General features: G+C 45.4%; 1 protein-coding gene across 19 annotated transcripts in view; it reads left to right on the forward strand.

Moving 5' to 3' along the window:
- Positions 1-13,029, forward strand: part of PITPNM2 (phosphatidylinositol transfer protein membrane associated 2) — a 217,622-nt gene that overhangs the window by 164,490 nt on the left and 40,103 nt on the right. For all 19 annotated transcript variants that reach the window (XR_009556937.1, XM_035098032.2, XM_035098047.2 and 16 more), the window contains 3 exons: positions 1,189-1,433; positions 8,051-8,240; positions 10,676-10,795. Coding sequence is in view for 18 of the 19 variants with exons in the window: in XM_035098032.2 (XP_034953923.2) it covers positions 1,189-1,433; positions 8,051-8,240; positions 10,676-10,795 (555 nt within the window). In the remaining variant the exon portion in view is untranslated. The remainder of the gene's footprint in view (positions 1-1,188; positions 1,434-8,050; positions 8,241-10,675; positions 10,796-13,029) is intronic.

Genomic DNA, 13,029 nt, shown 5'->3' on the forward strand with positions numbered 1-13,029 from the left:
GCATTTTTGATGCATTCCCCCCTTAAACCAGCTCCTGTCTAAATTGCTGGGAAAGAGAATGACCTAGCTGCTCTTTCAGCCAACAGTGTGTACACAGCCAGTCTCTTCATTGAAAACCTATTTCTTTACCCTGGGCAAGTTTAGAAGGAATTCTAGGGATCCACCAGCAATGAGAGGCAGTGCTGGATCCAGGGTGGATTCAATGAAAACCTCCAAATCCAGCAAGCTCAGAGCACAACCGGCTGCTTTCTTTTTCTGCCAGGGTAGTCCTGCAGGCTCCCCTTTCTTTGACAATGGGTTTTTGAAGTAAACCTCAGTGCAGAGCAGTTGTTGCCTCCTCTGTTCTTAAGGCCGTTGACTTCCTAGGGGATGAAAACATACCAGCCTGATAATCTAATATTTAAAATTTAAACTTTATTGAATTTCATAATTAACTTGCAATGCTATTGCCCTTTTCGTCTTCCCTCCTGGCAATAACATTCTGTTGCATGAGAACGTCAGCTTTTATGGTGCGCTGATGCTTAATTATAAAGGAGAATAAACGTGCAGAATCACAGTGTACAATTAAGGCAGAGGGATACATCAAACAGAACATAAAAGCAATCAGGAATTGAAAAAGGTCCAGGAAAGTCATGGTTTGTGTAACTGTTCCAGCTTATCCCTTTGTTTATATATCATCATCTCACATACTGCAAGTGCAGCCATTTAGAGTGTCCAAACATCTACTGTAGGTGCTGCTGGATTATTCCAGTAATAACAGGGGCTTTGACTATTTCAACTACCCTGCTTATCCATAATATTGTACAGTCTAAAAGTTTCTGGTCAATTGATAATTAATTGTTCTGGAGCAGGAAGCACTCAAAAGAAGAAGAAGAAGATGTGTTTATTGGGTTTTCAAAACAACAGCATGCAGACAAGGCTAACAATAAAGAAACAATGAATAATGATTGTGTGGGGCACATTATTGCAGTTATTATGCAGACATCATAATAAAATAGATTCCACAAAGGGACATTTGAGAAGCAAGAGTCACAGGGTGACAGGTTAGCCTCACCACATAGAGGCATATGTCCCTGGGGGCCTAAGTAATGCTCTGTTTTTATTTATGAAAAAATGGAAGCACCTTTGATCCTCAAAGCCATATCTGCTGTTATAAACTAGTCTTGTGTTTCTTGTTTTCTCTTTCAGGATGAGGTTGTGCCTCCACTAGTGCAGCCAAGCAAGATCCATGTCCTGCTCTTGGTGTTGCATGGAGGCAACATTTTGGATACAGGAAGTGGTGACCAGAGCTCTAAGCAAGGCGATGTCAACACCATAGCCACCGCCTTTGACACTGTCATTAGGGTCCATTACCCAGTGGCCCTTGGGCGCATAGCAATCAGATTGGTCCCTTGCCCAGCCATCTGCTCTGAAGCATTTTCACTTGTCTCTAAGTGAGTTACTGTTTAGTTTTCTAAAAGGGGCTGGGAAAGAGGAAGAGGGAGGGAGAACAAGGGTGGATCTATGCTGCACATTTATACCAATTTCAGTAGTTATTCCTTCTTCCCAGGATATCCTGCTGAGAACTATGAATATGTGTGTTGGGCTAGACATCTCGAACAGAATTTGCAGCATCTCACCTGGAATCACTAGAGGAAACTATGACTATTAAGCGTTAGAAAACTTGTCTTTTTTGTTGTGTAGATGTACCCTTAGCTGCATCTGTGATTTGGCAGAGAGGCTTCCTCAGTCTGTGTCTGACTGTTCTGTCTCTTCCAGACAGGCCCTTTTTTACACTGCAGCTGCAGAGCCCCCCTTTGGACCAATTACACTGCAATTCACACAGCACAGTTCCACAGGGGACCTGAGAAATCTGTGAATCAATCAAGTTAGTCTAGACAGAGTCAACTGCTTGCTTCTTAGAAAGATGAAATGTTGACAGCAGTGTGAAAGCACCATCATGGTCCAGCCTTTGACCTTCAGCCTGAGTCCAGCAGCCTAGGTACCATATCTATCCAGCCTCAACCCTCAGCCCCAAACCTGAGGCTCCCAAATCAGACCTAGCATCTTCACCTCCAAGGGCCTCACATGCCAAGCTGCTCACCACTGTAAGGATCATGTCCAGTGACATATAACAGAGAGAGGTGAGAGAGCGTCCGGTTCCAGGGCAGAGGGCTGGTCCTTTAAAGAACTCCAGCAAATAGGTGGGGCATAGGAAAGGCAGTCAACCGAGGTGTAGTGGTATGGGCTTGAAGGGGGTCAACGACCCATTACTATTTCTACATCAGGGTCCCGGTAGAGTCCCTCTCTCCAGTGTCCAAGAGCTATCCAATCAGCATCAAAAGGGAGCTTTATAGCCACCGAGAAGAACCCTTTTCTCCCTTTTTGCTGTTCGAAGCCAGAGTGAAAGAAGGTGAGTTAGCCGCTGAGGATCAGCTCATAGGGTCACTCTGGAGAAGGTGTGTTTGACAAATGCAGAGGAGGTGCCCTGTGTGCTCCAAAGATAAGGATTTAGGAACACTGAAAATACAGCATGCTTTAGTTGCAAGAGAATGGTGTGCAAGTTCTGTTACGTACGGACTTCAAGGAAAACACAGTTTAAGTCTCTGGGAGAAGGTATTAGAGCACTCCAAATACTTTGCTGGTGAATGTGCACAGAAAATAGTAGACCTAGTTGAAAGGTAGCACAATCCAAATTATTGTTATTGTTGCATAATCTTAAAGGTAAAGGGACCCCTGAACCTTAGGTCCAGTCATGACCGAGACTGGGGTTGCGGCGCTCATCTCGCATTATTGGCCGAGGGAGCCGACGTACAGCTTCCAGGTCATGTGGCCAGCGTGACAAAGCTGCTTCTGGCGAACCAGAGCAGCACACGGAAACGCCATTTACCTTCCCGCTGTAGCAGTACCTATTTATCTACTTGCACTTTGAGGTGCTGGGACAGAGCAACGGGAGCTCACACCGTCGCAGGGATTCGAGCCACCGACCTTCTGATCAGCAAGCCCTAGGCTCTGTGGTTTAACCCACAGCGCCACCTGCGTCCCTTGCATAATCTTAGAAGGTTGTACAGTATAATCTTAGAAGGGGCATGGCTGTGACTGTCATGAAGGGACCATGCTTTTTTAGTTTGCCACTGCACTATTAGCAGTCAGGTACCATATAAGCCAGGGATGGAGAATCTCCTCTGATGCCAACACCCACCTGCCCCATAAGCTTGGTCCATTGTCAGGAATGACCTGGAGGACCACAGATACACCACCACTAAAGTTCAGCTTGCTTCCGGGACTTGCTGGAACAAGTTGTCACTGAACAAGTTGTTCAGGATCTGTCCAGGGTCCTGAAGGGCCTTTCTCTGACCATTCTTGCTCCCTGATTCTGGTTGCTGGCCTTTTGGGTTGATATATAGCCTCTGCCTCTCAACCCCTGCTCTTGCTATTTGCTCTAGATCTCTGCCAAACCTTTGTCCATGCTCCACTACAAACACATACTCACCTAGACTTACTCATACTCACCTCCTTGTCTTCCTGTCACCTGTGGTCTATGGATGCCATTCATGTGAGTTGTAGGCATATTGGAGAATTTCGACAAAAATAGAAATTGCCCATGTTCACTTATTTGTCCCATGACCAGGATGGAAATCAATAAGTTGTTGCTTTCAGTCTGCAAATGATACTTAATTGAGTATATCATCCCTCCCCCACTTTGTATAGAAATTAATGGGATGGAATAACATAATGACAAGCAAGATGAATAATGTAGTATTTGACCGCAGCAGAATGGAAACAGTGCTGATTGCAGTGAAGACAGGACAGAACTGAAGACAGTGCCTTCTTATGTCCCTAGCTGGGTGTATTTCAAAAATCATATGCAGCTCTTTTAAAAATGACTTTTCTGTCTCCTGCTGAAGTCAACAGCGGGGCTATGGCTGAAACATTGGTATGTACCTGCCTGTGGGTTTTATTACATGGTGACTGAGTAATAGCCTTGTGAGGCATGCAGAGCTATTTCACTCACCTCCTGAGCCATCCCCTTGGTCCTCTCCATTAGCTTCCAGCCTGAAATATAAGTATTACACAAGCGGAACTGTAGCAAAACCAAAACCAAACATCCTCATAAGTCAGTGTGTTTCGTATGCTGCTGGTGGGTTCCTATTGCTGTCTTGTTGGGCTGTGTGTATGTTAGAAAGGGGAGCCATACTAGGGTGAAGTCATCCTTTTCTATTTGTCCCTGTGTCAGTTTCAGTCTATTGGTTAGCTTTTCTATGGTTGTTTCCCAAACAATTTGCTACCATTGGACCATGTTCACTCCTGACAGGGGTCTCAAATGTCTGGCTACGAGGCTTCTGGCTGCTGAGAATAGGTGGGATATAAGTTCTTTATAATGTGAGTGGTCATTAACAAAGAAAATCTTTAATAAAATTGTTTATATATATATATGCCGCTGTGGGTTAAACCACAGATCCTAGGGCTTGCCGATCAGAAGGTCGGCGGTTCGAATCTCTGGAACGGGGTGAGCTCCTGTTGCTTGGTCCTGCCAATCTAGTGGTTCGAAAGCACGTCAAAGTGCAAACAGATAAATAGGTACCGCTCTGGCGGGAAGGTAAACGGCGTTTCCGTGCACTGCTCTGTTTCGCCAGAAGCGGCTTAGTCATGCTGGCCACATGACCTGGAAGCTGTACGCCGGCTCCCTTGGCCAATAAAGCAAGATGAGCGCCGCAACCCCAGAGTCGGTCATGACTGGACCTAATGGTCAGGGGTCCCTTTACCTCTCTCTCTCTCTCTCTCTCTCTCTCTCTCTCTCTCTCTCTCTCTCTCTCTGTGTGTGTGTGTGTGTGTGTGTGTGTGTGTGTGTTTAGGAACACCACCTGTGCAGGCCCATTTTCTCAATTCATAATGCCAACAAGGTCAATTCTCCTGGTGTCAGGAGCTCACGCTATGTATCTGCTAAGCTATTCATTCTTGATCTCATGCATGACTGTAATGAATGTAATGACATTGTACTTGGAGAGCCGCAGTTGATTTGTTCAAACTAATCAGGTGAAGGTTTAAATGTGGATTTGTAGAGTTGTGCGGCAAAGCAAGAGGCCCTTGGATAATAGCTCTCACTCTGTGACTTCAGGTATGAGAATAAAAAAAGTCATTATTGAGCCCTGGAAGATTTCCCTTAGCTGATGAAATTGTAGGTTGGTGGAGGGATTGATTTTTAACCTCCTACTGGCTGTGATTGGAATCATGCAGGTGTTAGTTGTCATGAGGTTCATCTGCACAGCAAGTTAAATTATTTCTGATTTGGTTCACTGCTTAAAAGATCATTCATCTCATCGTCTGCTTCTTGACAACATTTCAGTATTATAAGTTCAAAGTATTATAAGCCCTTCAATCGGGATGTTTTCCAGGGATGGCACATGATTCCCCCCCCCATTGAGACCTCATTGCTGTCATTTAATGAGCCAGGCAAAAGCATTCTGTTTCCCAGGCATTTGGGGTTTCTTTAACTTAGAGCGGTTTGCTTTCACGCCCTTTTTGAAAGGGCTGTTACTAAAAGTAAAAAAATGTAAAAATGTAAAGGACCCCTTGACAGTTAAGTCCAGTCAAATGCGACTATGGGGTTGCAGCGCTCATCTCACCTTCAAGCCGAGGGAGCCGGCGTTTGTCCACAGACAATTTTCCAGGTCATGTGGCCAGCATGACTAAACTGCTATTGGCGCATGGAGGACCGTGACGAGTGCCAGGGCGCACAGAAACACCGTTTACCTTCCCACTGCAGTGGTACCTATTTATCTACTTGCACTGGCAGGCTTTTGAACTGTTAGGTTGGCAGGAGATGGGACAGAGCAACAGGAGCTCACCCTGTCGCATGGATTCAAACCGCCGACCTTCCGATCAGCAAGCCAAGAGGATCGGTGGTTTAGACCACAATGCCACCCACGTCCCTAGGGCTGTTGCTACTTCCGTTTGTTGCATTAGTGTGTACACTTTATTTTCAATTTCTACCTTTTAAATTTTCATACTGCTCTGCTGGCTGCCCTGAGAATATACATTCAACATGGGTTCAACATGCAGCATACAAATGATTTACCGTAAATAAGTTGAACAATAACTCCAAAGAGCTCGCTTCTCAATCACAGCTCTGGCTTCACTCATTGGCTAAAACTGTTGACATACAGGAGAAGTGGATCAAGTCACAGAAATTCCCCTTCATAGCTTCCTTTTTAGAAAGGCTTTTTTTAAAAAATGAAAGCTCTGGGGTCCTAATGAAGCCTTTGTGGGTGCTGCATTAGAACCCCTGGCTTAGGTCACCTGAAGCCTTAGAAAACTGGAAGGGCTTGAGCTTTTAGTGGCCCTGCCCTCTGGGAGAGCTCTTTAAAGGAGCTGTATCCTATTCTGCAATTTCGTGTTTCCTGCATGCTTATGAAATAAACGAGGCTGCAGGGAATGGTCCTCAGACTCTGAGGGAGGGTGGTGGAAGAGCCACAGAGCAGGATGTTGAGGGCTCCCCCTTGAGTGGGGCAAGTGGCGCATCCTGTGGATCAGAGTTCCCCTTTGGGACTACACTGGGATCCTGAAGCAGAGGGTAAAGCAAGCCTCAAATACCTTGTTCATCTGGATAGCATCTTTGCTAAAAGCAGCTTGAAATAAATGGGTTTTCAAAATGAATTTTGATTGTTGTGTGTAACATTACAAACACTACACATACACACACACACAACACCCAGGGCAATTGGGGGGGAGTTATAAGTTGAAGGATCTTTGTATATGTGCATAAATGCGCCCTTGAAATTGTTTTCTAAATCAACTTACAGAGCCTGGCTTACATATGAGAGGAGGAGCAAGACTAAGGGATGACTCATTTGCTTCTTGCTCTTCTGTCAGGGATCTCTGGGCAGTGTACAGATGTTTGTTTTTAAATTGCAAGGTACATTTCACAGAGAAAATAAACAGTGTGAGTGGCCTCAGTTCAACCAGCAAGCTTAGCAGCTGAGTGAGGAATTTGAACCCAAGTCTAGCATTCTATGCCCTAAACCACATTGATTCCTTTGGTGCAGAATATGAAGAAGCAAAAAAGTGCATGGTGCTTTGTAGCAAATGGGAATGTGCAGAGAAGATGGTAAATTTGTGTTTTCTCTCAAAAACTAAGCTAAGCATCTTCTTCCAGTGGGTATGCGTGTGACTGGGGGAGAGTGGAAGTAAGGGAACTACCATTAAATGTTTTTAGATATCCTTGCTTTCTAAATGCTTTAGAGATGTTTTTGTTTTATTTTAAATTATATTGTTCTGTTAATTTGCCACCCTGGGCACCTTTAAGAGAAAGAGCAAGACAGAAAATGTATGTATGTATGTATGTATGTATGTATGTATGTATGTATGTATGTATCCCTTCCCATGAGGCCTCCTAAAACAATTTACAGTGGCATAAAACCATATATAGAACAATTGCATACATAAAAACAATTTTAAACAACAAGTGTATACAATCCAGTCAAATCATATACAGATACCAAGTGGGATAAAATATCCACATTGAAAGAGGAATATCTTCAACAGGCAAAGGACAATAGACAAGGCAGTGCCAAAGGGCAGGTATTGCTTCTACATTAAAAGTCTGCTTCCTACATCACGTGTAGCTGCATTCAGAATTTGCTGAGTGATATTATTGTACTGAACCTTTTGGAATTTTGTCTATATGCTAATGAAGGTTTGAGATTGAGATTGAAATGTGTAACTGCCCTCCTGCTAGGATGGTAGATAGAGGATACTCCCTTCTGCATATTTCAGTGATCAGTTGTGTACGTAGCAGGTGAGACAATATATTATAATAACAATAGCAATAATAATACTGTGCAATCCCATTGTTGTGCATCTCCACAAGTCCCCATATATTGTTATGATTATGAATTAAACAACTTAGTCACTTTTCTTTTTACCAAAGTAGCTCAAAGCAGCAATATTAGCAACCAGCGCGGCTGTAGCTGACCCATGCAAGACAGATTTGGTGTCTGTTCCAGAGGTTTCACTGCTCCATAATGCCCACAGAAAGGAGAAGTCCTTAACTATCTCTCTTCTTTTTTAGCCTCAGTCCTTACAGTTACGATGAAGGATGCCTTTCCAATAGCCAGGATCACATTCCACTTGCAGCACTTCCTCTGCTGGCCACATCGTCCCCACAGTACCAGGAGGCAGTTGCCACGGTGATCCTGAGAGCCAATCAGGTGTACAGCGAGTTCATCAAATCCCAGGAAGGCGCCTCATTCAATGGCCAGGTTAGCATGCTGCCTTGGTTGGTGGCAGTGAACTGGAGAGCAAGCAGAAAGCTTTTCTGGGTTTTTTTATTTTTATTTTTGGTATGGAAGTTTATAAAACAAAACATTCCAATTAACACGAGAGAATTAAATAAAAATAAAATTCTATATTAAATCTATCACCTGATTAAATAATTCTTAGTTGATACACATAGAATTTTAATACATCTGCATATTTTGGAGTATGGGTAAAGCAGTAGCTCTGGAGAAAAGGAGGGAAATCATTTGTTTTTCCAATGTTAAATCAGCAGGCAATATCTCCAAAGAGGCGCTTCGTCTTAAATCACGGCTGGGGAACCATTTTTAACCCCAGGGTTGCATTTTCTTCTGAGAGCCCCAGGGCCCAAATGCCAGTGGTGGGCGGGGCCAGAGGCAAAACTTGGCAGAGCAACTGAAGTTACTTTTATCTTTGTACAGTATGCTAGTTTGTGCGCACACTCAGCATCCCTCTCCAGCCTCCACATACACAAGCAAGAGTATGTTTCAGGGCACATTTCAGACAGGCAAAAACACGCAGGGCAGGATGCAGGGCTGTGAGTGCGGTGAACTGGGGAGAGTTCTGACGGCCAGTGAGAGAGGGGGGCTGAAGAGCCACATTTGTTCCCAAGAACTGAGATTCTGTGTGTGTGTGTGTGTGTGTGTGTGTGTGTGTGTGTGAGAGAGAGAGAGAGAGAGAGAGAGAGAGAGAGAGAGAGAGAGAGAGACTGGCGGAGGAACAGGAGTGCGGGGAGAGCGCACCGCCCCCAGTGGCCTGATCCCGGTGGGGTGCTGGGTGTCACATCCCCACAGACAGCACACCATGCCCCTGTGGGCAATGCACCACACCCCCGGCACATGCGCCAAGCCCCTGCTGGCAGTGTGCCACGCCCCTAGGACACGTGTCACACCCCTGGGACGCTCGCCAGCCACGCCCACGCCTGCTCCCCCCCCCCGGAGCTTGAAGCTCCGCCACTGGTGAGAGACAGAGAGAAGTGGGGGGGGGGGAATCCCTCTTCTCAGATGGCAGGTGTGACTTGCCTTTTTTCTAAGTAAAACATCACCAGTAATTATTAAAAAATAATTGGCATTTTAAAAATCTGCTTTTTGATTAATCAGTTAGTCATAAGGCTTCTGAGCAATTGAAAAGAATGTTTCCTTTATTTTTATTCTTATTACGTTATTATTGTTCCCCCACCCATCTGGCTAGGTTTTCCCCGCCACTCTTTTACCTTTCCTTTACCACAGGTGACCAGATGTGTAGGAAGCCGCTCTGGCACCCGGAGCGGCAAACCTGACGCTCACCCGGAGTCGGGGCGTCGCTACGCAGCGCGCATGTGGAGCGTTGCTACGTACGACACATGCGTCGCTACGTAGTGATGCTGCGCATGTGCGCTGCTTAGCGGGTTGCCGGCGGAGGCGCTTGGATCCTGGCACCGTCCATACGCTGCTGGAGCGGTGGCGCCGGCAAACCGTGAGCATGCCGCGGAGCAAGGTTTGGGAGGCGCCGTTGCCCTGCCGCCTGGTAAAAAACCTCACTCCTGCTTGGCGTGCACTTTGCTTCTTCCTGCTCCGGCGGGTGGAGGCGAGAGGCAGGCCAGGGAGGGGCGTCAGCGGCCAGAGTGAGGCTTTTTATCGGGCAGCGGGGCTCAGCAGCTTGGGAGTCGCCGGGGGGGCATGCCAAGTGTCACCCCCCTCCAGGGTGGCACACAGGGCGGGCCACCTCCATCGCCCCCCCCTTGCTATGCCCCTGCAGGTTACAGCTGTCTGTATGAGTGCTGGGGAGGAGTGAGCAAAATATATGGATTGTTGTGATTTGTGCTGCAGCGCTGATTAAATTGAATAAATTCTACACCAGTCTTCCCCCAGACTGGTGCCCTCCAGTTGCTCTGAGCTACAGCTGTGAACATATTACCATTTACTCAAGATACAATGTGTAAATTATTGTTGTCGTTGTTGTTGTTGTTGTTATTCCCACCACTGGTGTTCAAAGCTGAGTACACATGGTGTTAGCCACAGTTCATATATATCCTGTATTTTCTTAATACTTCTGTTTGACACATTTCCCTTTGTGCATACAGTTCAGACAGCTGTTGCACATGTGCCAGCTGCCTTGAATAGGAGAGTTCAAGGGAGTTGAAGGCGTGGGGACCCAAATGAGGTAATGCATGTTGGGTGAAGACATCTCACCCTCTCCCTGGTGTGTACAGCAAGTGCAAATGAAATTTGAAACTCAGTGGTAGAGAGGGACGGATTAACAACCTTGCTGCGTTTTAAGCTTCTAACATATGCATAACCCATTGCTCCCAACTGTCCCAGCTGGCAGGGAGGTCACTGGGAAACTTCTAGATCCTGGAATTTGAACAATGAATGTTCCTTGAAAAAGAGCAGTGAATGAGTTTTTGTTTTCCCTTGCCCAGGTGTGTTTGGTTGGGGACTGCGTAGGAGGGATCCTGGCCTTTGACGCTCTTTGCTACAGCAACCAAACCATGTCAGAGAGTCAGAACAGTAGCCGACGTGGGAGCGTTGTAAGTGTGCAGGTAAAGGCATACACCCACCCACAGGGCTCTATTCTGGGACGGCAAAGAAGTTCACTGTTCACCACAAGAATACTGAGCATTTATTTATATGGTGCGTTTCAAGGGTGCTCTGCCTATGTTGTCTCAATAATCCCATCAGCCTCCCTTCATTCCAGAAAAGAGGCAGAGACACTGCTTCATTTTTTTCTTCTGTTGCCTCACATAATTCAGTGCTCCCCTGTTCTCTCATTCATCTGAGCAGCTGACGCCTTTCCTTACATCCCTTGACTTCTTATCCATTTCCAGGTCCCACACAAGCTTCTTGTCTTTATCTTCAAAGACTTCCATTGCTTTCTCCTGCTCTAGCTTCTTGGGCCCTTGCCTCCTGACACACTTCTGCCTGTTACAGTCACACATCCATAGCCTCCATCCTCAGCCATCTGAAGGACTCCGGCTCCATTAAACAGCGTCGGCCCTTTCTCTCTTGTTGCCCATGTATCCGGAACTGCCTCCCAAATCTCTTCTGTGCTGCTGCCACCCCTCTTAAAGCCGCTCCTCCAAACACGTCTTTCCCATGAGGCCTTTGGCATAACCTCCACATCCTCAAGCTCCACTGCAGAGGTAGCCAAGGTGGTGCTCTCCAAATGCTGTTGAACTACAGTTTCCAAAATCCCTGATGGGAGTTGGGAGCACAACAACATTCGGAGGGTGCCTTGTTTGCTATCCCTGCCACACTATAACTAAGGTTGCATATACACTGTATATTTGAAGCACATGACTCCGCCCCCAAAGAATCCTGGGAACTGTAGTTTGTTAAGAGTGCTAGGAATTATAGTTTTGTGAATTCTTTGGGGAAATTCATGGGCTTTACATGTATGGTGTGTTCACACCCTAAGACTAACCATGTGTAACTGAAATAATTGCGCCTTCTCATTCTTCCTTTGCCTCCGCTTCCTTCTTGTTCCTCTATTGTTTCCCCTGTGTTGAATTTTAGATTGAAAGCTCCTTTGGGCACTGTGAAGTATCATGCCCACTCTCTTAATTACATCATCATCATTATCATTTACTACATTTCTTAGTTGCTTTGTGCAAAAATAAAATCTCAACAAGGTAAAATATGAATGGACAGAATCAGTTAAAATCCAGAAAAAGCAAAATAGATAGATAGATAGATAGTTACTTTATTGTCATTGTATCATAGTACAACAAAATTGAATGCCACCCCATAAAAACAACACAATTACAGCCAAACATACACATACATACACACATACACATCGCAACTCCCCAAGATCATATTATTTAGTTACAGCATTTAAGATGGTTATAGCTCTTGGATAAAAACTGTTTTTTAATCTATTTGTTCTTGATTTAATTGTTCTGTATCTCTTGCCCGAAGGCAACGGTGCAAAAAGACTATCCAGGATGAGATGAATCCTGTAAAATATTATTTGCTTTTTTAAGGCAACGGGAACTGTATAGTTCTTCCAGAGATGGGAGGGGATGACCGATAATCTTTTGGGCTGTGGTTATGATCTTCTGGAGCACTTTCCTATCCATGACTGTGCAGCTGGAAAACCAAGCACAGATACAGTATATAAGAATGTTCTCTATGGAGCCTCGGTAGAAGGACACAAGCAGTCTCTCACTCAGCTTGTTTTTTTAAAAAAGCATGAGGAAATATATTCTCTGCTGGGCCTTCTTTACCAGAGCAGTGGTATTAGTGCTCCAGGTCATACTCTGCTCGATGGTCACACCCAAGAACTTAAATACAGCCACCCTCTCTACCTGGTCCCCACCAATATACAGGGGCTGAATGTCCACCTTTTTCTTCCTATAGTCCACCACCAGTTCCTTGGTCTTGGCAGTATTAAGGACCAGATTATTATCTCCACACCAACCACCTCATCTCGATAGGTGGACTCATCCCCACCCCAAGAAATGAGCCCCACCACAGTGGTGTCATCAACAAACTTGATGATTTTGTTGCTAGAGTGGATAGCTGTACAATCATACGTGTAGAGGGTATACAGCAGGGGACTCAACACACAACCCTGTGGGGAGCCTGTGTTGAGGCTAAGGGCTGTGGACATATATGATCCCACTCTAACCCTCTGGGAGCGGTCTGACAGAAAATTCAAAACCCAGCGACAAATGGAGTTCAAAAGTCCAAGCGCCCCTAGTTTGGACATCAGTCTATGGAGAAGAATAGTGTTAAAAGCAGAGCTAAAATCCACGATTGTACAATACAAAAT

The sequence above is a fragment of the Zootoca vivipara genome, chromosome 17 (assembly GCF_963506605.1).
Source record: "Zootoca vivipara chromosome 17, rZooViv1.1, whole genome shotgun sequence".
Classification (NCBI taxonomy): Eukaryota; Metazoa; Chordata; class Lepidosauria; order Squamata; family Lacertidae; genus Zootoca; species Zootoca vivipara.